The sequence below is a fragment of the Myotis brandtii genome, unplaced genomic scaffold (assembly GCF_000412655.1).
Source record: "Myotis brandtii unplaced genomic scaffold, ASM41265v1 scaffold1234, whole genome shotgun sequence".
Classification (NCBI taxonomy): Eukaryota; Metazoa; Chordata; class Mammalia; order Chiroptera; family Vespertilionidae; genus Myotis; species Myotis brandtii.
The window spans coordinates 569,508-596,694 of NW_005354309.1; the positions used below are offsets into that span (position 1 = coordinate 569,508).

At 53.2% G+C, this 27,187-nt stretch overlaps 1 protein-coding gene and 1 pseudogene across 10 annotated transcripts; both read left to right on the forward strand.

Moving 5' to 3' along the window:
• Positions 1 to 575: 575 nt before the first annotated feature.
• TYK2 (tyrosine kinase 2) lies at positions 576 to 22,691 on the forward strand. Of its 10 annotated transcripts, none has more exons than XM_014533958.1 (26): positions 576 to 812; positions 1,503 to 1,676; positions 1,996 to 2,211; positions 5,000 to 5,123; positions 5,244 to 5,391; positions 5,736 to 5,899; positions 7,773 to 8,139; positions 8,580 to 8,798; positions 8,884 to 9,041; positions 10,829 to 10,937; positions 11,027 to 11,216; positions 11,297 to 11,400; positions 11,496 to 11,678; positions 11,749 to 11,836; positions 12,714 to 12,841; positions 13,895 to 14,030; positions 14,114 to 14,268; positions 15,387 to 15,537; positions 16,226 to 16,323; positions 16,431 to 16,623; positions 16,893 to 17,011; positions 17,431 to 17,603; positions 17,798 to 17,915; positions 18,791 to 18,901; positions 18,992 to 19,162; positions 22,554 to 22,691. In XM_014533958.1, exons 3-25 carry the CDS (start codon positions 2,016 to 2,018, stop codon positions 19,124 to 19,126), a joined length of 3,567 nt encoding a protein of 1,188 aa, XP_014389444.1. In that variant the 5' UTR covers positions 576 to 812; positions 1,503 to 1,676; positions 1,996 to 2,015; the 3' UTR covers positions 19,127 to 19,162; positions 22,554 to 22,691. The 10 variants fall into 10 exon arrangements, with proteins under 10 accessions (XP_014389444.1, XP_005859234.1, XP_005859235.1 ...); XM_005859172.2 differs by lacking the exon at positions 22,554 to 22,691 and adding an exon at positions 1,084 to 1,257 and having other exon boundaries at positions 18,992 to 20,186; XM_005859173.2 differs by lacking the exon at positions 22,554 to 22,691 and adding an exon at positions 19,348 to 20,186.
• Positions 21,079 to 22,461, forward strand: LOC102244088 (annotated as a pseudogene).
• Positions 22,692 to 27,187: the final 4,496 nt, after the last annotated feature.

The window sequence follows — 27,187 nt, forward strand, 5'->3', positions numbered from 1 at the left end:
GCGGCCAGGATCTCCTTCTCTGACAAGGACAGCGACTGGGGGTGGAGAGGATGAGAACTCAAATCAGGAGGGACATCCACGCTGCTACTGGCAGCAAGGGGGCCTCCGAGGACAGGGTGAAGGAGACGTGAGCAGCGGGGAGGGAAACGCCTCCGGTATCCGAGGAGGGGGTCTCAGCCGGCGAGGTGGGGTTGGCCAGGCAGACGCGAGGCGGTGGAAGGTGGAGTCACATGGCGGGGCTGGAGGATGGAGGGCGCGCAGCTGCAGCCCTGACCTCGGAAAAGAGGATCTGGGCTCGCGGCGGTCAGGCCGGAAGTCTAGGGTAAACAGAGTCCGAAGAACCCCGAGTCCCCAGAAACCCGCACTCTTCCGCCCGCCGGCGCGGACTGCCCTCTGCGCCCTCCCCCCCTCCAGTCAGCCAATCGCTGACGCTGCGGCACTTCCGGCAGCCGATCGAGCCAATCGCGGTTGAGCGAAAGGCGAACCAGGGACCAATAGGAGCGCCTCTGTCACAGCGTAAGGACCAATGGTTACGTGTGACGGAAAAGGAGGCAGCCAATGAGGGTGGCCTTTTCAGGTGGCCCAGGGGAGGCGGCATCTCGGCGGCGAGCAGTCGGCGGCTGCCCGTGGTGGCAGGACCGGGTCCCGGGTTCGAGCCGGATCCCCGGGAGAGGGTGAGTGTGGCGGAGGCCGCGGGAGGGTGCCCTCCCGGAAGTCACCTGGAAGGATGCGGCCGCGGGCGGCGCAGGAATGGCCGCGCGCTGCAGGAGGTGGATAGGAGCGCCCGCTGCCTCCGGACCGGTCGATGCCCGGTGGGTGCCCGTAACATTTCCTGCCCCTGCCGGCAGGGTTCGGGGCTTGGATGTGTGGTGTGCACGCTTCCTGAGTGCAGACCTCATCCCGACCCCATCGTCACAGCTGGGTCTGGGCTCAATGGGGGCGAGGAAGGATGGGCACCCCAAAAGCCCCGTCCCCACTATCTTATTTTAAATGTTAATAGACCGTAATAGTAGACATTGATCAAGGGCCCGGGCCCTGTGCACAGCCTTTTCCCTGCCTCATCTCCGTGAATCCTCCCCGCAGCCTTCGAGGGAGAGACCTTTATATGCCCATCTTCCAAATGAGGAAACAGGCTCAGAGAGAGCAGCTGATTCCTGGGGAATCCGACATTATGCTATGACAACATTCTCCTCTTCCCACCACCGTTGGTCTTAAATCAGTCAGATCATTGGAATCGCGGACAGCCCCTCCCTGGAGGTACTGGAGACCTCAGGGGGCCTGGGGCCTGGGCCTGGCCTTCAAAAGTCTGGGAGCTAGTTTGGGAGGAGCGAGCTGGACTGAACCCCTCCTAGGATTGGGCAAGTCACAGGGCCAGGGGTCACTCATGGGGGTGGATGTGGGAGGCAAGGGATCTTGGCTTGAAAGAGAAAAAGCCATCATGAGGATGAAACCAATAATAATGATTTTACTCTTGTTTTTGTCATATTTGTTATTTTTTTCAGGCCTATATCAAGGTCTGTGCTGAACATAGGAACATGCAGAATTGTGGTGAATCGGCACGACCATCTTTTGATGGCAACGGTCTCAGCATCTCCATTCTCCAGATGGGGAAACTGAGGCCCGGGAGTAGCTAAGTGACTTGCTGGACACAGGGAACGTCCAGATTCACCCCCCAGGTTCGTTTGTCCACACCTGCCTGCCTGCCTGGTTATTTTGGGAATAATGTGTTGAGAACAGATTTTTGTATTGGTGCTAGTTAGTCCAGAAAAGAGGTGGATGTTGCTATTGTTCATGACAGGTCTAAAAGGTGGGGATGCATTCCCCAACTCCATCAAACGTGTGGAAACTCAGGGAGGGGAATTGGGTGCCCGAGGTTGCACAGCAAGGGGAGTTCAGAATATCCCCTCGGGCCTCAGTCTAAATGGGCAGCAGGTTGAGGTGCTAACAGGAGCCTCTAGGCTGAGGCCTGGGGACTAATGGGTTGTCCCTTCCCAGCCAAGCCAGCTGTCAAGAGCATGCCTCTGTGCCATGGGGGGGCCACCGCCGGGACCAGCAAGCCCGATGGGGACGAAACTCAGCTCACAGCCATCACAGGAGGCCTGAAGGTGTTCCTGCACTGGGCTGGCCCTGGCAGCAGGGAGCCCTGGGTTACTTTCAGCGAGGCCACACTGACCGCAGAGGAGGTCTGCATTCACATCGCACACAAAGTCGGTGAGTCCCATGGCAGGGGTGGAGGTTTTGGCAACGGCTGAACCCCATCCATTGTCTGCCTGTTCATTCAGAAGTCATTGAGTGAGTGCCTACTATGTGCCAGCCCCAAATCAGCCTTTGTAGTGCTGATATTCTCATAGGGAGATCATAATAAATAAGAAAACTGTGTAGGAGGGCAGAGATAGATCATAGAGGAAATTTAAAACTTAAGGAGATAAGAGAGGGAGCCATGGGGTTATCTGGGGGAAGATGAGTACCAGGCTCAGGGAACAGCATGTGCAAAGGCCCTGAGGTGGGAACTTGTCAGCAACAGCTAGATCTGAATGAGAGGAGACAGGAGTAAGTGAGGGAAAGCGGGGGGAACAGTGAAGGTCATGCAGGGCCTTGTGGGCCTCAGGGAGGACTTTGGATTTTACTCCAAGTGAGGTGGGACTGTGAGCAAAGGAGGGACGTGACTGGACTCAGGTGTTCATGGTCTTCTCTGGTTGCTGTAGGGGGAACATACTCAGGTGAGGGTGGGAGTAGGGAGGCCATGGCAGAGGTGATTTCCAGGTGGGAGATTATGAGGGAGAGGTCACTCAGGGCCAGATCTTACAATGCCTTAAACGCCAGAGGGAGGAATTGCGAGTTTAGGCTTTTTCTTGAGAGCAGTAAGGAACCAGAGAATAGCTGGAAGAGCCTGTAGTAGATGTGCTCAAAAGTATACTTTCTTCTGCCAGAGGAGGAGGAGGTCTCTCCAAGGGGACTTTGCTTACATGCCCCTTCCTCCAGGAAGTCCTCTCAAACTCCCTCCCTCATAACTGGATGGGGGGCCTTCTGGAGGATTTCTACAACACCTTGTACTTTTCAATCAGTGGCTGATTCTTAAAAGAACTCAGATGGATGTGCTGGGTGATGTGAAACACGTCCGTCAGAGGGAATAGCATGTGTGAGGAGAGCCTGCTCAATTTGAGGAAGCAAAAGTAAGAGTAACTGGAGTGTCAGTTTCAAGAATTTGGAAGAGAAAGTAGGAATTGAAACCAGGCCATAATTGTAAGGTCCAGGTCATGGTTATTCTGTGATGAGGGGCAATAGGGAGCCAAGGAATGTTTAAGCCAGAGAATGAAGCAGTCAGATGGGCTTTAGGAAGTTGTCTCACAGGGAGGCATTCTCCTGCGGGAGGCAGTACACCGGGATGCAGTGACAGAGCAGTTTGGCATCATCTAACACGGTTGGAATGTGCATTCTCTGAGGCCACACAGCTCTGCTCCAGATAGTCACCATACAGACACTCAGCTCATGTGTTCCTGGAGACGCACATGAGAATGTTTAGAGCTTCCTCGTTTATCTTAGTGAAAAATGGGAGACCATCTAAAGTCCCTCTGCAGGAGAATGCACAAATAAACAGCCATATAGTTGAACACTGGAATACTATAGAGCCAGGAAAAGGGAATTTAACCAATGTTACAAGTATCATCAGATAGCATGAAAAAGCAAATTGCGGGGTATTGGTGGTATAATACCACATTTTTGGTTTATAATATTCAAGACTAGATCATAGAGGATATGAAAATAATAAATTCTACTTCAGGAATATGGTTACCTCTTTGTGGGAGGAAAAAGGAAGTGGATGTAGATGGGGGCTTCAATTGTACTTTCTAAGTTTTACTTCTTTATCTGGCGGCTGGTACTTAAGTAATTATGGATTATTCTGAAAGGACTCTTTTATATAAAAAAATTAAGTGATGTATAGTTAAAAAATGCCTCAGATGGCCAGTGTGGGGAATGACAGCAAGTCCGGAGGCTGGACTCGGCCTGGGCTTTGGATTTGAAGGAAGTGGCTGGATCCTAGAGAGATGGTGGATATAGAAAGAGCAGGACTTTTACCCATCTGAAGTGAAAAGGGTGGGAGGAGTTGAGAACAAGGACCAAGTCCTGGCTTAGGAACTGGAGAGAGGCCCTGGCTGGTGTGGCTCAGTTGGTTGAGTGTCATCCTGGGCACTGAAAGGTTGCCAGTTCGATTCCTGGTCAGAGCACATGCCCAGGTTGTGGGCTTGATCCTCGGTCCAGGTGGGTCGGGGTGCATGCAGGAGGCAGCTGATCGATGATTTTCTCTCCCTTTCTCTCTTTCTCCTCCTCCCTTTCCTTTCCTCTCCCTCTCCTTTCTCTCTGTTAAAAAAAAAAAAAAGTCAATGAAAGCGTATTTAAAAAAGAACTGGGCACAAGAGGGGCAGGTGTGGGGAGCTTGGATGAGATCTGTTTGGAACAAGCACCTCTAAGGGAGCTTTTGACATCCAGGAGGAGACAGCCAGGAGTAGTTAGGTATGTTTTCCCGGAAGAGATAGCCAGGAGGTAGTTAGGTATGTTTTCCCGGCTGCAGTTCAGAGAGAGTTCAGAATAGAGTTGTGTTAGTCAGTCTAGGATAGGTTTAGCTGCACTAACAAGCAATCCCCCCACCCCCAACCTGTGATTTTCCTGGGTTAAAACAGTAAAGGTACCTAAAATCAAATACAGGTCAGATGGGGTAGGGAAGATGGCAGGAGAGTTTATTTCCAGGCCTGGAAGTATGCGTATCTGTCTGCTCACATCCCATTGGCCAGAAACCAATCCAGTGGCCCCATCCAAGCTGCAAGGGAGGCTGGAAAATGTGGTCTGCTGTGAGGCCACAGCGTGGTCAACATATTGCATTATTCTCTGTCAGCAGGGGAGGAGGCCTAGGGAAGGCTTGTGAAAGGGGATAGCCGTCTGGGGGCCCGTAGGGTCATGGCCGCAGACGCTGACACCAGATGTTCTTTCTTCCCTGTTCCAGGCATCACTCCACCCTGTTTCAATCTCTTTGCCCTCTTTGATGCCCAGGCCCAGGTCTGGCTGCCCCCAAACCACATTTTTGAGGTCTCCAGAGACACAAACTTGACGCTGCACTTCCGCATGAGGTGGGTGAAGGCCTGTGGGAAGGCTTGTCCCCTTTGTTCTGTCTCTTCTCTCCCCATGAATCCCATCTTCCTGGAGCTGAATTGGTACTCAGCCCTAGCTGTGCCCCTCCCTTCCTGTAGGTTTTATTTCCGCAACTGGCATGGCACAAATCCTCAGGAGCCAGCTGTGTACCGCTGCAGGCCCCCAGGGGCCGAGGCTTCGTCAGAACAGGCAGAGCAGGGGGTGCAACTCCTGGACCCAGCCTCCTTTGAGTACCTCTTTGAGCAGGTAGGAGCAGGGCTGGGAAGTGGGATTATTTATGGGGGACTGAGGGGCAGTTGAGGCACCCCCTCTTCTTTCTACAATTATAGCTAGCAGGTTTCAACTCACACAACCTGGGGTCCTTTTTCTACGTGAACCAAAGGGTTCTGAGAGTCTTAGGATTGCGTGGGAAAGAGTGCTGTGATCGATTAGTGATGTCTGCCACAGGCATGGTCATGGGAGGCATGCATGCTGTATATTTAGCCTTTGCAGAAAATGGGAAGTCCCTCTTTCCCCTCCCAAAGTGGCCAGAAGCTGAGGAGTGAGCAGGTTTTCGGGCCTCCCTTTCAATCCGATTTCCCCACCCCTAGGGCAAGCACGAGTTTGTGAATGATGTGGCATCGCTGTGGGAGCTGTCGAGTGAGGAGGAGATCCACCACTTTAAGAACGAGAGCCTGGGCATGGCCTTTCTGCACCTCTGTCACCTGGCTCTCTGCCGCGGTGTTCCCCTGGAGAAGGTGGCCAAGAAGACCAGGTGCCTGGGCATGGGGCAGAGACACTGCGGAGGTGGATGGATATATGTGGGCATCCGGGGGCCAAGGCAGAGACCTTGTATACTGCCATGCCTTCATTTATTGAGCACCTTCTGTATGCTGGCACTAGTTGTGGTTGTTGGGGACACAATAGTGAACAAGTCAGACAAAAATCCCTGCCCTCTTGGCTCTCACATCTGGTGAAAAAGACAGGCAATAAAATAAATACAAAAGTAAAATGTATAGTGTTACAGATGGTGATAAAGTGCAATGGGGGGAAATTAAGTAGGAAAAGAGAAAGAAGGGGAATGTCAGGGGATGAGGGGAAATAATTTAAAATTGAGTAGTTGGGGGATTTCTCACTGAGCAGGCGATGGTCACATTCAAAGATTTGAAGGAAGTGAAGGAGGAAGCCATATGGATGTCTGGGAGAAGAGAATTCTGTACAGAGGGACAGCCAGTGCAAAGGCCCTGAGGCCGACTGTGCCTGATATGTTGGAGGAGGTGTGGCTAGAGTAGGGTGATCTTGGAGAACTTCCTAGTATTCAAGGGCAGGAGGAGTTAGCTATGTTTACCTCCATTGCCAAGACTAGAGTAATCGGGGCACACTGCCTGGACGAGGCAGCAGGAAAGCTGGGTCTTTCAGGACCAGCAGTTCTCCTTAAAGCACATATTTTTCAGTCCCTGTCCTGTTATCACTCTGGAGGACTAGGGCTGTGGCAGCAAACGAAGCCCAGGGTGCTAGCAAACCCAGAGGAGGCAGCCTATCCAGCCTGGAGACCAGAGAACACTTCCCAGGGGAGGTGATATTTCTGCTGAGACCTAAAGGTTGAGCCCTAGCCAGTTTGGCTCAGTGGATAGAGCGTTGGTCTACAGACTGAAGGGTCCCAGGTTCAATTCAGGTCAAGGGCACATGCCTGAGTTGTGGGCTCGATTCCCAGTGAAGGGCATGCAGAAGGCAGCCAATCAGTGGTTCTCTCTTATCATTGAAGTGTCTATCTCTTTCTCTCTTTCCCTTCCTCTCTGAAATCAATAATAATATATTTAAAATAAAAATTAAAAAAGACCTAAAGGTTGAGTCGTCTTTATCCAGATATGGACTATCTTGGCGCAAAGCATTCTAGGCAGATGGAATAGCATATACAAAGGCCCAGAGGCAGAAGATGGCAAAAGCCTAATTCCAGGGGAACTGGATGTAGAATATGATTGCTCAAGTGCAGGAGTTGGCAAGACACTAGTCAACTACTTCCAGTCGGGAGCCCTGGAAGGCTTGGAAGTGGGGGTGGAAGGTAGCTAGAACCTCAAGCTTTAGGGTCCCTCTGGTCAAGGGGTGGGAGAGAAGGCTAAGGACATAGAGACTGAGGCTTGGAAACATGTGATCTAGGGGGGCTATACTGGTAGGTGATGGGGAGATGGCTTAATGGGGCAGGGCTTTGTGAAGAGCAGAGCGGCTCCCAGAGCTGTTCTTTTTATTGATGATCATAATATTAGTGATAGATACAATAGCGACTTCAATGATAATAACAGCTGACACTGACATAGTCCTTCTTATTCTGTCATCAGCCCTATAGGTGGGCACTGTTTGCACCCATTTTTCGGATGAGCAGACACAGCCTTATAGAGCTTAAGTTAGTTATCTAAGAACCGGGATTTCCGCCCCATAGTCCCCTCCTGAGTCCTGTGCCCTAGTCCCCGACACCATCCAGCCTCCCTGTGCTGGCCCTTTATTGTATTCTCTCTTTCCACCTCACGACAGCCTGCCTATTTTCTAAACAAGGCAGCTGTGGTTCAGGGAAGTTGAGTCATTTACCACATGTCATCCAGCCAGGCCTGCAACCCAGGCCCCTAACCAGCCCCTCTCGGTCATTTCCACAGCTTCAAGGACTGTATCCCGCGCTCTTTCCGGCAACAGATCCAGCAGTACAATGCGTTCACACGGCTACGCCTGCGGATCATCTTCCGCAAGTTCCTGCACGCCTTCCAGCCGGACAGCCTTTCCCAGCACATAGTCATGGTCAAGTACCTGGCCACACTCGAGCGGCTGGCACCCCGCTTCGGCACGGAGCGTGTGCCTGTGTGCCACCTGGAGCTGCTAGCCCAGGCCGAGGGGGAGCCCTGCTATATCCAGGACAGTGCACAGGCCCCTGGAGATCCCAAGCCCAAGTCTGCGGTCGAACCGCCCACCCACGAGGTGCTGGTGACCGGCAATGGCGGCATCCAGTGGCGGCCAATACAGACAGAGGTGAGCAGGGTGCCTCTTCCATCTGGGGGTCCAGGTGGGGTCGGGCGGGAGCTCCTGTTCAACCTTGGCCATGGTCTCTGAGGGGGACTATGGTGAGCCCTTTCCCCTCATGGCTCTGGGGTATGTCCTTCTGTTCCCCGGGGTCTGTGTCCTCTGCCTGCCCCTGGGGACCTGATTTCTGGGGTCTGTACCTCTGGGAACCCCTTTGGACTTGGGGGTGAGAGGGGTAGGCTCCTCCTCTCTGCCCTCCCTGAGGTTCCTGCTTCTGGTATGTGTCTCTCTTGGGGGTGGGTCCCCGGTCCCCCCTGTGACACCATGACTTAGGAAGAGATACTTGAGACTTCCTGGTCCCTCCAGCTCCGGCTCCAGCTCAGCCTGCCCCCATGGGGAATGTGTGGGGGACTAAACAGGCATAGCCCTGCTCAGATCAACCTCCCTAGGTGCTGGGTTTCCAGGGTCCCGGTGGTGGTGACGGTGGCAGCAGCAGGAATCCTCATGCTGGCTTCTCTGGGAAGAAAGCCAAGGCCCAGCAGCAGGGCGGCCAGCCCGTGGACAGGCCGCGGGATGCGCCGTGGGCCTACTTCTGTGACTTCCGGGACATCACCCATGTGGTGCTGAGAGGACGCCACGTCAGCATCCACTGTCAGGACAAGCGCCTGGTGGGGCCCGGGACGGGGCTGGGCTGAGGGCCGGGTGCGGGCACACCCGGCTGTGACGCCTGCCTGACATCCCCGTGGCCCGTAGGAGCTGACCCTGCCTTCCCCGGCCATCGCCCTGTCCTTGGTGTCACTGGTGGACGGCTATTTCCGCCTGACGGCCGACTCGAACCACTACCTGTGCCACGAGGTGGCTCCTCCACGGCTGGTGATGAGCATCCAGGACGGTGTCCACGGACCCCTGCTGTGAGTGTCCGAAGGGCGGCACGGACTGTGGTGGCGGCAGCTGCCAACTAGACCCTGCGTTCTGAAGGACTGTGGGGCTCAAGTGAGATGTGTGCAGATGTTTGTGTGCATGCACTTGTGTGAGTGCGTGTGTGTGAGCACGTGTGTGCAAGCATTTGTGTCTGGTCTGTACCTGTGAGTGTGAGCACGTGTTTGCCTGCGCGAGCATGCATTATGTGTTTAAGTATTCACGCATACCTCCGTGTGCATCCATTCATATCCATGAGTGCATACGTGTGCTCACTCATGTATGCTTACGTGCAGGTGCACCCACATGTGTGCTTGTCCGTGCGTGTGCGTGCATGCGAGTGCGGCACCAGGGATTGTAGAGGGGGAGAGAACACCTGCAACAGGGTGGGCGGCGTGTCGTGCTGAGGGGGCCTGGGTTTGGGACTGTCGCTGTGCGTGTCCGGATGTTTGACAGCCCATGTGGTGTGTGGCAGTGTCACTGCTCCAGTGGCTGCACATAAAATTGTCGTCACACATTTTCACGTGCGATGTGATGGGTGATTTTAGGGGGCTGTGTTGTACAAATATTGGTGGCCATTCAGAAATATGTGTGGGTGTGTACAGCCCCACAGATGTGTGTTGTCCCGGTAATTGTGGGTCACTGAGCGATTCTGTGTGGACCTGTGGGGTAGAGGCTATGAAGTGACAGTGCTTATGGGGCAATCAGATGCCTGTGTGGCCGTCCTGCATGCTGCCAGGTCGTGGTTAGTGACTGTCAGCTTATCTGGTCATTGGCCTTGTGCCTGGGTGTCCTTTGTCCTACCTGTAGCCCTGGGACTTGCCCCTGAGGGTTTCTGAGAGGTCTGAGCCTAGTCTATGCAGAGGAGGGTGCAGTGGCCGTTTTCCCTCTGGAGACTGTGTCTTGTCACGGCTAGGTGTGTGCCCCTCTTACAGCATCCGTGGCCACGTCAGTGTGTCTTAGTCTGTGCCGGTTGCTCTAACAGACTACCACAGACCAGCTGGCTTAGAAACAACAGACATTTATTTCTCACAGTCCTGGAGGCCAGGTCTGGTGCCAAGTTCAAGGTACCAGTAAGCCCAGTGTCTGCTGAGGGCCCACTTCCTAGTTCAAGACAGCTTTCTCCTTGCTGTGTCCTCCAATGGTGGGAAGGGGCACGGAGCTCTTTGGGGTCCATTTCATGAGGCATTAATCCCATTCATGAGCGCTCCATCATCATGACATCATCACCCTGCCAAGTCCCCACCTCCCATACCATCACCTTGGAGGTTAGGGCTTCAACATGGGAACTTCAGGGGGGCACCAACATTCAGTCTGTAGCAGTGTGTGCGCCGCACATGCAGGCGTCTGGGCCTGTGTAGCGGTGTCACTTGTAGTGTCTGTGCTCATGGCGGCTGTCACCTCTGGGTCTGGGCTGTTGAGGCCCTGCATTGCCTTGTTACGCTGGGGAAGCAGCTGTGTCTAGGGTCAGCTGTGGGACAGGCTGTTCATTGTGTGTCACCCGGTGAGTGTACGGCTGGGTGTGTGCCCATCAGCATTTGACAGCTGATTCCTATCTGTATGTGAGTGTCACTCTGTCAGTGATGGTGTCTGACAGGCACGCACAAGTGTGCCTGTGTCTCTGAGTTGTCATGTGTGACTGTCCTAGTTGTGTGTGTGTGTGTCCCAGACTCTGTCACCACATAAGCAGATGTGTCTGACATTTGTCCCAGCTGGGAGTGTGCCTCTCCGGGCGGGTGGGCCCAGCAGTGCCCCCTGACGCCGCCCTTGTCCTCCACAGGGATCCATTTGTGCTGGCCAAGATGCAGCGCGAGGATGGCCTCTACCTTATCCACTGGAGCACCAGCCACTTCAACCGCCTCATCCTCACGGTGGCCCAGCAGGACCAGGTGGGCCTGGGGCGGGGGTTCTGGGCTGGGCTGGGTGTACTCCCTGCCTAGACCCCTGCTCACCGCCCTCGTCCTGCCGCCCACCCCAGGCACCCGGCACGCCGCGTTTGCGCCTGTGGAAGTTCCCCATTGAGCTGTGTGAGGGCACCTTCCGGCTGCAGAGCTGGGACCGGTCCTTCCCCAGCGTGCGGGAGCTGCGGGCTGCCCTGCAGGGCTGCTCACTGCGGGCCGGTGACCACTGCTTCTCCCTGCGCCACTGCTGCCTGCCGCAGCCAGGAGGTATGATGACAGGGGGCCACAGGGTAGGGGGGTAGCTCCCCCCACGCCAGCCATCAGTGACTTTGCTCCCGCCCCCCCAGAGATCTCCAACCTCATCATCATGCGGGGGCCTCAAGCCAGCGCCCGGTCTCTCAACCTCAGCCAGCTCAGCTTCCACCGGGTCTGCCAGGATGACCTCACCCAGGTGTGTGTGGGTGTGGGGCCCCTGGGGCACAGGGGGGACGGGGAGGGCCGTCACCAGCTGTTGTCACGGAGATGTTCCCTGCCATGTTCCCCCAGCTGTCCCACTTGGGCCAGGGCACGAGGACCAATGTGTATGAGGGCCTCTTGAGAGTTGGGGGCGGAGGCCCTGAGGAGGACAAAGCATATGTTGGGGACCCCACCTTGCCCAGCGGGGGCCATGGGCAGGAGCTGCGAGTGGTGCTGAAGGTGTTAGACACTAGTCACCATGACATCGCCCTGGTAAGTCAGAGTGATGGGGGTCGGGAGAGCGGCAGGGTCGACGGCCACCTGACCTGCCCTGCCCTCACAGGCTTTCTACGAGACGGCCAGCCTCATGAGCCAGGTGTCCCACGTGCACCTGACCTTCGTCCATGGTGTCTGCGTGCACGGCTCTCAAAGTGAGTGGACCCCAACACACACGCCCTGCCATTTATAGGCCGACTCCCCTCACTTGTACCCACTACCAGGGCTGTACCCCAACCCTTGACCTGCATCCCGATCCCTGACTCCACACCGACCCTTGACCAACATCCTGACTATACCGCAATCTGTGACTAACCAATGCTCACCTGTACCCCAACCCCTGACTATATGCCAACCCACTGCAGCTCAGCCTCTGACTGTACCGTGGCCATTACCTGCACCCCAACCCTCAACCATACCCTGACTCCTGACTGCATCCCATCCTTCATCCACCACCCAGATGCCTCTACAGACCAGCCCCCATCTGCCCTCTGACCCCAGCAGGACTGTGACCCCATGCTGACCCCAGCCATGTTGGGCACTCCAGGCCTCCAAGACCTCAGGCCCTGCCCCACCCCTGTGTAACTCAAACTCCTTGCCCAGGGCGACCACAGAACCTGAACCCCGTGTGTCCATCTCTCTCGCTTTCCCCTAACACCGGCCTGCACCCAACTCTACATACTGTCCACCCCGAGCACTTCCACCCTGTGGGATCCTAGCATCACTGATGCCCCAGTCTCAAGCTCTGTACCTGCACTCGTCTGCACCCGCCTCCAGGTCCTCGGGCCCACCCTCACCTTTCTCACTGACATGCAGCTGTTCTCTACCCGGACTCTCCCTGGACCCAAATGACACCCTTCGCCTCTGCCTCACCCTGCACCCACCTCAACCTATGCTCCAACCTGCAATTCTTCTCTCCCCAAAGTCACTCGCAAGCCCCAGACCCGCCCCAGTCCCAGACCCCATGTTCCTTCCCTGGCGCCCTGGCGGGTGGAGCAGGTGGGCAGCCCCTGCAGCAGCTGGCCTTTGCAGATATCATGGTGACAGAGTACGTGGAGCATGGACCCCTGGACGTGTGGCTGCGGCGGGAGAGGGGCCGTGTGCCCGTGGCCTGGAAGGTGGCAGTGGCCCAGCAGCTGGCCAGTGCCCTCAGCTACCTGGTGTGTGGCCTGTGGGTGGGGCCTGGGTCAGCAGGGTGGGCCAGTTCTGGGTGGTGAGGCCTCAACACATCCTTCAATCCACACACTGGCCCCAGGAGGTCTTTCCACAAACCTCCTCTGCTCATATACCCCCGTGGCTCCCTTCTCCCCTGAGAGAACACCTAACTCCTCCACTTGGTGTCCTGTGAGGCCTGGCCCCGGCCGCCTCTGTCACTCTCTCTTGCCATTCATCCCCGGCCCTGCCTGGTTCTCTCACCCTGGGTTCCAGAGCACCCACTGTGTGCCACGCTCTGCCATGGGCCTTGGGAACACACAAAGAACAAAACAGACAGAAGCCTCTATCCTTTGGGGAGCCAGAGTTTTTAGTTAAAGAGATAAACAAGAAATAGTAATTCAGTGTTACATAATATGTTAGGAAGTAGTAAGCACCATTCTGGGAGAGTAGGGGTGGAGTTAAGGAGGTGCTACAAGTTGGGGAAGAGGTGAAGTTTTAAATAGAAGGGATGGAGAAGGATTCCCCAGGTGCGGCCCAGGCAGAAGGAACAGCAGTGAGAGGCGTGCCTGGCGTGGGTCCGAGGACAGCGGTGGGGTCCTCTGGCCTTTTGTTCCAGGCCAAGCGTCTTACCCACCAGCTCTGGGAGGACAGGAAGGACCCCCTGGGCAGCCCGTGGTGTCCGGTCACAGTGACATGGGTTGGGATCCCAGTAATGACCCTGGTTGTCTTTTTCACCCGGGCTGTCCCTGTGGGATGGGGTGGGGACAGGGCCTAGAGCAGTGATGGCGAACCTATGACACGCGTGTCAGAGGTGACACGCGAACTCATTTTTTTGGTTGATTTTTCTTTGTTAAATGGCATTTAAATATATAAAATAAATATCAAAAATATAAGTCTTTGTTTTACTATGGTTGCAAATATCAAAAAATTTCTATATGTGACACGGCACCAGAGTTAAGTTAGGGTTTTTCAAAATGCTGACACGCCGAGCTCAAAAGGTTCGCCATCTGACCAGAGAAGGCCCCTAGTGGTCATGCCCCCTCTCCTTCCTTTCCCAGGAGGACAAGCGCCTGGCTCATGGTAACGTGTGTGGCCGGAACATCCTGCTGGCACGTCTAGGGCTGGCGGAGGGCACCAGCCCATTCATCAAACTGAGCGACCCTGGCATGGGCCTGGGCGCCCTCTCCAGGGAGGGTGAGGACTGGGACCGGGCTGGGCATGGGGACTGGTTTACCCCACTCCTTTCACCCTTGGTGACCTCTGGCCCTGGCCCCCAGAGCGGGTAGAGCGGATCCCCTGGATGGCCCCCGAGTGCCTGTTTGGTGGGGCCAACAGCCTCAGCACCGCCGCTGACAAGTGGGGCTTCGGTGCCACCCTCCTGGAGATCTGCTTCGATGGGGAGGCCCCCCTGCAGGACCGCAGCCCAGCCGAGGTACATGTGGGTGACCCGTGGGCCTTCTCACAAAGGGGCCAGCACCTCTAAGGGGTCGAACGGTCTGGGTCCGGAGCTGCCCCCTCTGGCCTGTGGCCTCACATATGTCGCCTCATCTCTTTGAGGCTTCATCAGGTTATCTGTCAGTTGGGGTGATCTATAGTCCCGACCTCAAAGGTCATTGTGGCACACAGCAAGGGAGGGACTGCTGCCCTGGCCGGTTCGCTCAGTGGTTAGTGTCAGTCAGCTCAAGGATTCTAGGGTCAAGGGTTCGATTCCTGATCAAGGACACGTACCTCAGTTGCAGGCTCAATCCTCGGCCTATCAGTGTGCAGGAGGCATCCAATCGATGTGTCTCTCACATTGATGTTTCTCTCTCTAGCTCTCGCCCTCCCTTCCACTCTAAAAATCAATGGGAAAATATCTTTGCGTGAGAATAAAAAATAATAAAATAAGTGACTGCTTCGGTTTTAGATACAGTGACCAGGCCAGCGATGGGGGAGCACAGGCTGGAGGGGAGGTCCCAGAGGATAGCCCTGACCTAGCAGAGGCATCCGGCAAGGCTTCCCAGAGGAAGGGAGAGAGAGAGAGACAGAAACATCAGTTTGTCGTTCTGCTTATTTATAAATTCATTGGTTGATTCTTGTATGTGCTCTGACCAGAGATCAAACCTGCAACTTTGGCTTATCGGATGATGCTCTAAACAACTGAGCTGCCCGGCCAGGGCCAGGAAGTTTTAGTCTAAGTACAGAAATAGCGCAGTGGCCCAGGCTAGGGAAGGGTAGCCTCAGTACAACTTATTCAAAGACCCAGAGGCTTTGGTGCATTCTGGGAGCTGCGTCTGCAGAGCTGGGAGCAAAGGTGGGTGGCAGCCAGGACAGGAAGGGCCAAGTGTGAGGTGCTCTGCATAGCAGAGCCTGCTGGACTTGGGTTCAAGTCCTGGCTCTGCTGCGGCAGGCAAGTCGGCCGAGGCTCGGTTGCCTCATCTGTAAGTTGGGGATGATGGAACAAGGACCTGGCTGGTCTAGCCCTGCCGCTCTGGGGATTTAACTCTGCCTCTTGGGTAAGGGGCCTCGGGAGGGTGGGGTCACTCACTCTTCAGGTCCCCGTCTCCACAGAAGGAGTACTTCTACCAGAAGCAGCACCAGCTGCCTGAACCCTCATGCCCGGAGCTAGCCACGCTCACCAGCCAGTGCCTGACCTATGAGCCGGCTCAGCGGCCTTCCTTCCGCACCATCCTTCGTGACCTCACTCACCTTCAGCCCCAAAGTGAGCCCCAATCCAGTGCTGGGACCTTGGGCGGGGGTGGGGCTAGGAACCCTGTTGACACAGGCTCACTGCACCCAGGATCTCTGCACAGTGGCTCAGGGTGTGTGCTGGATCCTAAGTCACTTAAGGGGGTGATGAGAATGACCCGAGTTCTTAATATTTTGTTTGGGGACAGCCACACGTTTTTTGGGTGAATTAGACCCTCAAAATTTTTTGGTTTTGCTTTCTCTCTTTAAAAAAAAATTTTTTTTTAAATTTATTTCAGAGAGGAAGGGAGAGGGAGAGAGAGAGAGAGAAACATCAATGATGAAAGAGAATCATTGCTTGGCTGCCTCCTGCACGCCCCACACTGGGGATGGAGCCCTCAACCCAGGCATGTGCCCTGACCGGGAATCGAACCGTGACCTCCTGGTTCATAAGTTGACGCTCCAGCACGCTGGTCGGGCTTGCTTTCTCTCTTGATGAAGAGTTTGTGCCCTTTACCCAGTCATTGGACATCCCAGGTGTCAGTTTGATGCAGCCAACTCTGCATTTTGGACTAGAAGTGGAATTTTCCAGCTGTTGCAGAAGCTTTCCTGATCTCTGGGTTGGATGCTGGGGGAAGCGGTCACTTGCTCTCTGTGCCCCGGAGTGTGGGCCTGCCGGGTAAAGGGTCAGGGTCCGGCCTCACCCACTGTGGCTTTTTCAGATCTTGTTGAAATCTTGTGTGTGAATCCAACCTCGCCAGCGTCAGACCCCACAGTTTTCCACAAGCGCTACTTGAAGAAGATCCGGGATCTGGGTGAGGTGAGGGCCAGTGGAGGGGTCTGGCTGTTAGAAAGAGACCTGCATGTTGGCAAAGCCTGGGGTGGGGGTGGGGCAACGGGGCGCTGACCGTTCTGCGTCTGGGCCAGGGTCACTTTGGCAAGGTCAGCCTGTACTGCTATGACCCGACCAATGAAGGTACCGGCGAGATGGTGGCCGTGAAGGCTCTCAAGGCGGACTGCGGCCCTCAGCTTCGCACCAGCTGGAGGCGGGAGATCGACATCCTGCGCACGCTCTACCACGAGCACATCGTCAAGTACAAGGGCTGCTGTGAGGACCAAGGTGGGCAGCCATGAGGGCCTGAGGGCCTGGCCGATTTGAGCCTCTCAGCCCCAGGCTGGAGGACACTGTTCGTAGGCGAGGAGCGGGCGGCTTCCTTTCCACCCCCCGGCTCTGCTCCCTCCCTCTACCGGGACAGCGTTCAGGATGGATCCATTCTACCTGAGGACTAGGCCTAGTGTGAGCAGGTGTTGGCTTCCCCCCCCCACCCTGGGGTGGGAACTGCAGGGTTGAGGGGAGCGGCCCCCAGCCCCTGCCTCTGTCACCCTTAGGCGAGAAATCGGTCCAGCTTGTCATGGAGTACGTGCCTCTGGGCAGCCTCCGAGACTACCTGCCCCGGCACCACGTAGGGCTGGCCCAGCTGCTGCTGTTCGCCCAGCAGATCTGCGAGGTAGGCCCACCACGCCTGCTCACAGAGCTGCCCCTTCCTTTTGGCCTCGCCTGAGTGTCCCAGCCCTTTGCTTGCCAGGCTCCGCCCCTGGGCGCCCCTGGGCTGGCTCGCCTCTGTACTTACCCCTTCAACCCATCACCTGGCCACAACCCCAGCAGCTGGGTCGCCAACCCGCCTAGTTTCCACTTTGGAGACTCCCTCTGCTCACTGGGCCACGCCCAGCAGCCCAACCCCTCCCAGTTCGCCCCTCTGTGGCCCTGCCCCTGCTGTCCTGCTGGGCTCCACCTGCCATACTGCCCGCTTTTGCTCCAGGGCCCTGCAAGCCTGCCCTGACTGTCCCCCACCATCCTGGTCACAGCTCCTCAGGCCCCAACCTTGTCCCCCTGGTCATGACCCGCCCTGCCCCACCTCGCCCCTAGGGCATGGCCTACCTGCACACCCAGCACTATGTCCACCGAGACCTGGCTGCCCGCAACGTGCTGCTGGACAACGACAGGCTGGTCAAGATCGGGGACTTTGGCCTCGCCAAGGCCGTGCCCGAAGGCCACGACTACTACCGCGTGCGCGAGGATGGGGACAGCCCCGTGTTCTGGTGACCAGGCGAGACCCAGCCAGAGGGGGTGCCAGGGTGGAGGTGGATGCTGGGGTCTCAGCTGACAAGGCCTTATCTCAGGGAAACCGCTCTCTCTTAAGGATGGGGCCCTAACAGGGGCCAAGAGGCTCCCAAGCCCCAGATAAGGACTCCATCCTGGTCTGGCCCAAGGCTTGACGGCCCGCTCCCCGCAGGTACGCTCCTGAGTGTCTGAAGGAGTGTAAGTTCTACTATGCGTCCGATGTCTGGTCCTTTGGAGTCACCATGTATGAACTGCTGACCTACTGTGACTCCAGCCAAAGCCCCCCCTCGGTGAGAGCCAGGCCCACACAGCCACCTCGTACCAGAGGAGTCAGAAAGCCGTGGGTTCAATTCCCAACTCCCCCAGCTTAGCCAGTGCTTAATCCACCAGAGCCTCAGGGTCCCGGTCTGTAAAATGGGACTGTGAGGCTTGGCTTGCGACAGAAACCCACTCAAATCGGAACAGCTTATTCTGCTATTTGCGCTCGAGGGAGCAGTCGGGGCACAGCTTGATCTAGACCCTCATGTCATCATGAATCCCATTTTCTCTGTCTCTCAGCTCTGCTGTTCTCTGTGGTAGCATCTCTTAGGCAGGCTCTCTCTCTTGTGGCAACAGCTCCCCACCCACCCTGCCTTCCAGGCACCCATTTCCCTCAGGTGAGGGGTTAAAAGGGGTCCTCTTCCCCGCTTAATTCTCAGGACTATCTGATTGGCCCAGCTTGGCTCATGTGTCCTCCAGGGAGCCAATCACTGTGTATCCACGGGCCATAATAATTGGCCAGGCCTGGGCTGGGGGAGGAGCAAAGAATATGTTAGATGTTTATTCCCAAAGTCAATGATAGTGCCTGTATAGGAAGGGGAAATAAAGATCCTGTCCGGGCAAAACCAACTTGCCGGGAGGTTTAATAACACCGTAATCACCTGACTCAGACTTACTGTATGAATATGAGTTTATTTAACTTTCACAGTCATCCCAGGTAGTTGCTGTTTTTACCCCATTTTACAGATGGGAAAACTGAAGCCTAAGGAATTGAGATCCTAAGTCCAAAGTTGTGCAGTTGAGAAGTGATAGAGACAGGACTAGGACCCCTGTGGTCCCACCGACAGCTCCTGGCCTCTGCCTCGGCGGTCCTGCCTGTTGAAGACTTGTCTTGTTTCTTCTGTAGAAATTCATCGAGCTCATAGGCCTCACCCAGGGGCAGATGACCGTACTGAGGCTCACTGAGCTGCTGGAACGAGGGGAGAGGCTGCCACGGCCAGAGAAATGTCCCCATGAGGTGAGACACCCCCCCCCCCACTTTTCCCCTGTCCCTGTCGTCAGACTGTGGACAGAGCAGCGACCACAGCCCCCGTTTTTCCTCCCCCAGATCTATGTCCTCATGAAGAACTGCTGGGAGGCAGAGGCCTCATTTCGCCCAACCTTCCAGAACCTCATACCCATCCTGAAAACGGCCCACGAGAAGTACCAGGGCCAGGCCCCCTCGGTGTTCAGTGTCGGCTAAAGCCTGCCAGCAGCTCTGCTTCCGGGAGTCGAGCAGGTAGTACCCACGGAGAGGGCCTCCCGCGTCTGCCCAGGGAGACGTTGGCTTCACCCACTGCCCATGTGTTACCCCCTGAGACCCCAGGTCTGGGACCTGACTCTCCTTGTCTTCATCCATCCACGCTGTCCTAACAGTGCCATAGGCCGGGTGGCCTATACACAACAGAAATTTATTTCTCACAGTTCTGGGCTCTGGGAAGTCAACGCTCAAGATGCCAGCATTGTTACACGTGGGCGAAGGGCCTCCTCCTGATTCCTAGCCTGCGCCTTCGCACTGCGCCCTCTCCAGGTGGGAGGGGCAAGGGGTCTTTCTGGAGCCTGTTGTATATGGGCACTAATCCCACTCATGAGGGACCTTCGCACCTCCCGAAGACCCACCTCCTAATACCATCACATCGGGCATTGGGGTTTCAGCGCCTGAATCTTGAAGGGACTTAAACATTCAAGCCATAGGATCCTCCACAGCCATAGCCTTCCACAGGCTCTGGAGAGACCCAGGACCAACAAGGAGCTAATCAGTCCCTTGAATCCAACCCTCATGCCTTCCCCCAGCCCCGCCCTGGGAGCCCACCATCTCCACTAGCGAGTAATAAACTCGTTTCCTCTGCCGGGGACTCTGGTCTTTGGGTCCTTCTTCAGCAAGTGCCTGCTCTTCTGGGGACCGCAGCTGCAGTGAGACACGACGGGAGAAACCACATGCGACTGTTCAACCTTTGCTCACCTCTAGATCCCCAGTGCCAGGGATGCAGAAGGCGCCCAATAACTACTTGTTATATATCCCAACAAAGGATTGGGGGGGCCACATGGCCACATGCCACTTCGGTAAGACTGCCAGTTTCACCCTTTCCTCCCTGTGCGACCTCAGGCGAGTGACCTTCCTTATCTGGGCCTCCGTTCTCAACTGTGAGCTGGGGATGGTCACGCCTGCTGTCTCGGAGGACGAATGTAAAGAGATTGTGTATGTCGAGTGCTTAGCTGAGAGATATGCAAACAACTACTTAATAAACAGTTGATCTTGTTAATCTGGTGTTGGCCAAAGTGTTTCTCCTTCAGAGGTATCCTTGAGGTGGGTTATGTGTCAGCCACGTTGTGAAAAGCATTTGAGTAATTTGCTTTCCCATAGGACTTCTCAAGACCTTACGCCTTCAAGCTCTCCTGAGTGGACAATTACACAGGATTCTAGTGGCATTTGCTTTTTATAACAGTTTTCAGAATTAAATATTCCTTGTAATTATTATTTTTTCCGATAGGTGATATTGACATAAACAGTGACATGTCTCCCTCCTGCCCATCAGCCACCGCTATCACCTCCCTGGAGGCAACTAGTGCCATCTGGTTTCCTGTTTTTGCTTCCAGAGATGTTTCATCCAGATACAAGGAAACCCGTACACATATTATACTTTCCTATCTTTTGCAAAAATGGTAGCATGTGCAAGGATACACAACTCTAGTCTGGATTCTTGCTTCTTTTTTTCCCTTTGTCTTGGAGGTGGTCCCATACATCCAGGCCTACAGTATTTCCTTGTGCTATTTGTGGTTGTATTATAGTCCTCGCTGGGGGACATGTAGTTATCGCTCAGCCTTTGCTCTTCATGTAGTTATCTCGAGTCCTTTGCTGTATCCATGACGCTGCTGCAGTGAGTAGCCATGGGTGCATATCGTTCCACCCACATTCAAGGGTATCTGTAGGGCAAATTCCCAACAGGAATAGCTGCTTGCAGGATCTAACTTGGTAATTGGGAAAGACATTGCCACTAGAAAACGTTTTGATATTTGATAGGATTGATCTTTTTTTTCTTCTTCAAAATTATCTTGGCCTATTTTTGTGCAGCTGCTTTTTAAAAAACTTTTATATGATATGTAATACTTTCACCAATAAAGAATTATTTTTAAAAAACTTTTATATGGACAATTTAAAGCATATGCAGAACAAGGGAGAATAATGTCATGAACAGGCAGCACCAACAGTTTCCAATGCCCGTGGCCAGTTATGCTTCGACTCTACTCCCACCCCTACCTCTACCATTGGATCATTTTGAAACAAATCCCAGATATATTATTTGATCTGTAAAAGCTTCCATATATATCTCAAAAAGAGGTAACCACAAACAATCACTACAATATCATCTTCACACCTAAAAAGTTTAACAATTCCTGAGTCTGTGCCGCACTCAGAACCGCCACCATGGCTGCCTACAAGCTGGTGTTGATCCGGCCTGGCGAGAGCACTTGGAACCTGGAGAACCGCTTCAGCGGCTGGTACCATGCGGACCTGAGCCCAGCTGGGTACGAGGAGGCAAAGCGAGGCGGGCAGGCGCTGCAAGATGCCGGCTGAGTTTGACATCTGCTTCACCTCAGTGCAGAAGAGAGCAATTTGGACACTCTGGATGGTGCTGGATGCCTTAGACCACGTGTGGCTGCCTGTAGTGAGGGCTTGGCGTCTCAGTGAGCGGCACTATGTGCGTCTGACTGGTCTTAACAAAGCAGAAACTGCTGCCAAGCATGGCGAGGCCCAGGTAAACATCTGGAGGCGCTCTTATGATATCCCAACACCACCGATGGAGCCCGACCATCCCTTCTACAGCAACATCAGTAAGGATCGCAGGTATGCAGACCTCACTGAAGATCAGCTACCCTCCTGTGAGAGTCTGAAGGACACCATTGCCAGAGCTCTGCCCTTTTGGAATGAAAAAATAGCGCCCCAGATCAAGGAGGGGAAACGGGTACTGATTGCAGTCCATGGCAACAGCCTTCGGGGCATTGTCAGACATCTGGAGGGGCTATCATGGAGCTGAACCTGCCGACTGGTATTCCCATTGTCTATGAATTGGACAAGAACTTGAAGCCCATCAAACCCATGCAGTTCCTGGGGGATGAAGAGACCGTGCGCAAAGCCATGGAGGCTGTGACTACCCAGGGCAAGGCCAAGAAGTGAAGGCGAGCAGGCAGACGACTTTCCCAAGGACACCCTCCCTCCCATCCCATTCCTCTGCATCTCTCCTGTGCACATGCCACACTGACCACATCTGTAGGCATCTTAGGTTGTAGCTGCAGATGGGGACTGGTGGCTCCCAATTTTGCTTTAGCCATTTTGTCTCCTGCACCCACTCCCTTCATGCAATCTAGTCAGAATGGCCCTTCTGGGGCATGGGTCCTCCGTCCGGGCCGAGGGAGACTCTTATCTAAGAGAGTCCAGGGGTAATAACTCTGGGTTTTTTTGCTGGTGTTTTGTTTATGACTAAGGACCTGCTTGAGAGCAGGGGGCTAGGGAGGAGCCATGTTAAGGCGTGACCAATGAGGAGAGGCAAGAGAGGCTGTTTGTGTTCCCGAGAGCAGTGCTGTGCTACTCTGCAGTCAGGTGAACTGACTGGAGGCTCTGGTCATTCCAGCGGAAGATGAACGCCTGGTGATTCCAACAAACATTTCCTCCTTGATCCCTGAAAAGCTGGCTCCAGAAGATCGGGATCAATCCTGAATGTTTACGTGTTGCATGGACTTTTACAAAAAGAAAGCATATCTATATAAAATAATACAAAACAAAAACCCTTCTGGGGTTTTTAGTGGCGGTTGAACTCTTCCCACATGGGGTCATCACCAAATAAGCCATTCCTCACACCAAGGTGGGAGAGCTCCTTGGCCGGTAGGAGTCATCCTGCTGTGTTTTAGAATCCCTCCCCGGCCTCAGTGTCTCATGGCAGTGAAATGTCACTTGATCATGTCCCGCTGTGTCTTTCACGGTGTGCGTTCTGAATCATGTTCCAGTTGCTGGTCCTGTCACGTGGGCCCAGTAAGCATTTTGAGCATAACTACTAAATCTTTTTCAGATCAGTGTGATAAAGGAGTGATGTACAATAAAAAAAAAAAAAGGTTTAACAATTCCTTGATATCATTGGGTAGCCTGTGAGATTTCCCCAATTGTCTCCCAAACATTTGGTATTTGTTTGTTCAAATAAAAATCCAAACAAGGTCACACACTGCATTTGGCTGGGGGCTGGTTTGTCTTCCTCTTTTTTCCCCCCTTGCCACATATTCGTGGAGGAAATGGGGTTGTCCTTTAGGCTTTACCAATCTGATGTCATCCTTGTGGTGTGGTTTCAGTGCATTTCTCTGTCCTCATCTTGACCAACAGATGAACCAGTTCAGCTTCCTTTAAAAAAGAAAAATGTTTTCATTGATTTTCTTTTTTAGAGAGAGAGGAAGGGAGAGGGATTAGAGAGATAGAAACATCAATGATTGACATCTATTGGCTGCCTTCTGTACGCACCCTACTAGGGATTGAGCCTGCAACCCAGGCATGTGCCCTGACCGGGAATCAAACTGGGGACCCCTTGGTTCATGGGTGGATGCTCAGCCACTGAGTCACACCGGCTGGTCTAGTTTCCATTTTTTTGGCAAGTCTTTCCTAGAGGCCATTGTGCCCTCTTAGCAGGAGACACTCAAGGTCTGCTTGTCCCTCCTTTTGTGACATGAGTAGCCACCTAGACCCATCAGGGATGCAGTTTTTACTTCATTCTGAACGATTGCAAACATACAGAAAAGTTGGAAGAATGGTACAGTGAACACCCCTAGATTTCACAATTGCCATGTTGTTAAATTTACTTTATCATACTGTATCTATTCATCTATTTATTCATTCCTGAGCCATCAATCCATCTCACGTTTTGGACACAAATCAAAATAAGTAAATGCTGTTTGTGTGTGTGTGTGTGTGTGTGTGTGTGTGTGTGTGTTGAAATGTACATAAATTTTACCATTTTAGCCATTTTTAAGTGTAGTATTCAGTGGCATTAAATACATTCACAATGTTGTATAACCAACTCCACTATGGATTTATAGAATGTTGTCATTTTTCCAAGCAGAAACTGCCCCCATCCCACACTAACTCCCCATTTCCCTCCTCCACCAGCCCCTGGGAACCATCATTCTACCGTCTCTATGAATTTTCCTCTTTTAGGAACCTCATATAAGTGGAATATTTGTTTGGCTGTGCCCGGCTTATTTCACTTAGCATAATGTTTTCAAAGTTCACCCATGTTGTAGCATGTATCAAAATTTCCTTTTTAAAATTTATTTTTTGTTGACAGTATTCCATATGTCTCCCCATTTCCCCCTGATTTGCCCCCCTCCATCCAGCCCCCAGGCCTTCACCACACTATTTCTGTGTCCATGGACTGGGAATCAAACCAGCAACCTCTCAGTGCATGGGTCAACACCCAACTACTGAACCACACCAGCAGGGTGAATTTTCTTTCCTTTGAAGGATTAATAATATTCCATTGTATGTATACAACACAGTTTGTTTATTCATTCATCTGTTGATGGGATTTGGGTTGTTTTCACCTTTGGGCTATTGTGAATAACGCTGCTATGAATATTGGTGTGTAAGTATCTGAGTCCCAGCTCTTTTTTTATTTTTATTTTTTTAAATATATTTTATTGATATTTTACAGAGAGGAAGGGAGAGGGATAGAGAGTTAGAAACATCAATGAGAGAGAAACATCGATCAGCTGCCTCCTGCACACTCCCCACTGAGGATGTGCCCGCAACCAAGGTACATGCCCTTGATCGGAATCGAACCAGGGACCTTTCAGTCCGCAGGCCGACGCTCTATCCACTGAGCCAAACCGGTTAGGGCACTTTTTTTATTTTTATTTATTTATTCTTGAGAAAGAGAGAGACAGAGAGAGAGAGAGAGAGAGAGAGAGAGGCATTGATTTATTGTCCCACTTATTTATGCATTCATTGGTTGATTCTGTGTGTGCCCTGACTGAGGACCGAACTCCCAGCCTAGACATATTGGGATGATGCTCTAACTGAGCTACCGAGCCAGGGTCTGAGTCCTTGCTTTCAATTCTGTTAGGAGAGAAATTGCTGGATCATTCTGTTTAACTTTTGGAGGAACAAAGTTTTATATTCCTACCAGCAAAGTGTGTGTGTTCCAGTTTCTGCACATCCTCATGAACACTTGCTATTTTCTGTGGGTGTTTTGTTGTTGTTGTTGTTTTAATGGGAGCCATCCTCTTAGGTGTGGAGCACTATCTCCTTGTGGTTTTGATTTGCATTCCCCTAATGACTGATGATGTTGAGCACCTTTTCATGTATTTATTGGTCATTTGAACAGCTTCTCTGGAGAAATGTCTATTCAACTTTGCCCACTTTTTAATTGGGTTTTGGCTGCTGTTGTTGAGTTGTAAGAATTCTTTACAATCTGGATAGAATCTCTTATCAGATATATTATTTACAAATACTTTTGAGTTTTAGTTGCCCTCTCAGCACCATCTGGGAACTAGATGGGGAGCAGGGCAGCAGAGGAGACCCCTGAATGGAGGGAGTGGTGCCCAGGTGAGAGAGGAGAGGGCATGGCCTCAGTGGTGGGGAGAGTGGATGAATGCTAGTACCGTCAAGGCCCTCAACAAGGTCCCTCACTGGCGCTCATATCAGAGGAACAAGTGGTGGACTGGAGGCCTGAGAGGTGGAGCAGATGGAGGTGGGAGTGGCCACCTGACTCCTAGTCCTTTCCTGGATGAAAAGACCAACTGCCTGGAGGGGCAAGCAAGGGAGAATGAGGACAGGGGCAGGGGCAAGTTACAAGTAGCATCCTTGCCCTGGCCAGTGTGGCTCCAGTGATGTCCCATACACTGAAAGTTGCCAGTTAGATTCCCGGTCAGAGCACATGCCAGGGCTGCTAGCATGTAGGAGGCAGCTGATCAATGTTTTGCTCTCACATTGCTTCTCTCTCTTACTATCCTTTCCTCTCTCTCTAAAAATCAATTTTAAAAGTTAAACAAAAACAAGTAGCATCCTTGACAGATGGTGGCTCAGGATTCAGCTGTCCCCTAACAATTCCACCTCAGCACTGTGCATAGGGAATTCGGGGATCTCCCAAAACCTCCAAAGGTGGCAGGACCCGCCACAATCTTCAAAGGTGGCTCCCCCAACAGGAGCCACTCCAGTGGCCAACACAGAGCCTGGCACAAGAGCCCAATAAATGTGGGCTCTGTTCATTTTCATGGCTTTACTCATCTTAGGGGACCCCTCTTTATCACCTCCAAATCTCTTATTTGTCCCCAAAGAATGTTGGATCTCACGTTAATCCCTGAGGCCCTGCCTAGAAGTCCCTCATTGTTCTCTTGAAATGTTGCCTTGAAATCCCACCTTATCACTTCAAGGACACAGGCAGGTGGTCTCCCATTACCTTTTTTAAAAAAATATATTTTTATTGATTTCTTGGAGGAAGTGAGGTAGATAGATAGATAGATAGATAGATAGATCAATGATGAGAGAGATTGATCGGCTGCCTCCTGCACACCCCCCACTGGGGATCCAGCCCCCAACACAGGCATGTGCCCTAACCCGGAATTGAACCATAACCTCCTGGTTCATGGGTTGACACTCAACCACTGAGCCATGCCAGCCTGACTCCCATTACCTTTCTCTCTAGGAAAAGAACACCTTTGCCTTTGTTACTAAACTAAAGGAGTTTGGTCACCTGCTGGCTTCAAAGCAAACATGAGTTCAACCAAGAAAGTACCGGTTTGTTAAGGGAATGGTGCTACGCCTGGAGCTTGTGTGCAAAGACCTGGCTCCTCCATGGCTTCTGGGGATGGGCTACATAGGGGAATGTTGCTGGGTGGGCCAGGGTAACGAAGGGGTAGCTGATCATTGCATCTGGTCCTCACGTCAGCCATGGCTCCATTCTGTCTGGTTTTGCAAGGAATTGGTGGGTGGGATCGGTCCATTTTCTTGGGTCTAGAGCTGAAATACAACTGAGGCCTAGATGTTATCTTCCTCTGTGGTCACTAGACGCGAGGCTTTGTTCCTAAGATTATTTGATGCCGACCAGAACCTCATTGTCCTGAAGGCTTAGTGATTAAGGGAGTGGACCAGCAAGGGAGAAGTGAAAGTCAGGGAGTGGGATGAGGCCGATTTGATCACAAGGAAAGAAAGGAGAGAAGGTCATATCAAAGAAATGAAGTGTCTGCGCAATTTCACACTTACCTAAGTTCAGCAGGAAGGAGGTGT

Bases quoted from the DNA above. Each gene is read 5' to 3' on its own strand.
- TYK2 (XM_014533958.1), top strand. From the start codon at position 2,016: ATGCCTCTGTGCCATGGGGGGGCCACCGCCGGGACCAGCAAGCCCGAT. The intron at 14,269-15,386 runs GTACATGTGGGT...CCGTCTCCACAG, and splicing joins AGGACCGCAGCCCAGCCGAG to AAGGAGTACTTCTACCAGAA. The intron at 16,624-16,892 runs GTGGGCAGCCAT...TGTCACCCTTAG, and splicing joins GGGCTGCTGTGAGGACCAAG to GCGAGAAATCGGTCCAGCTT.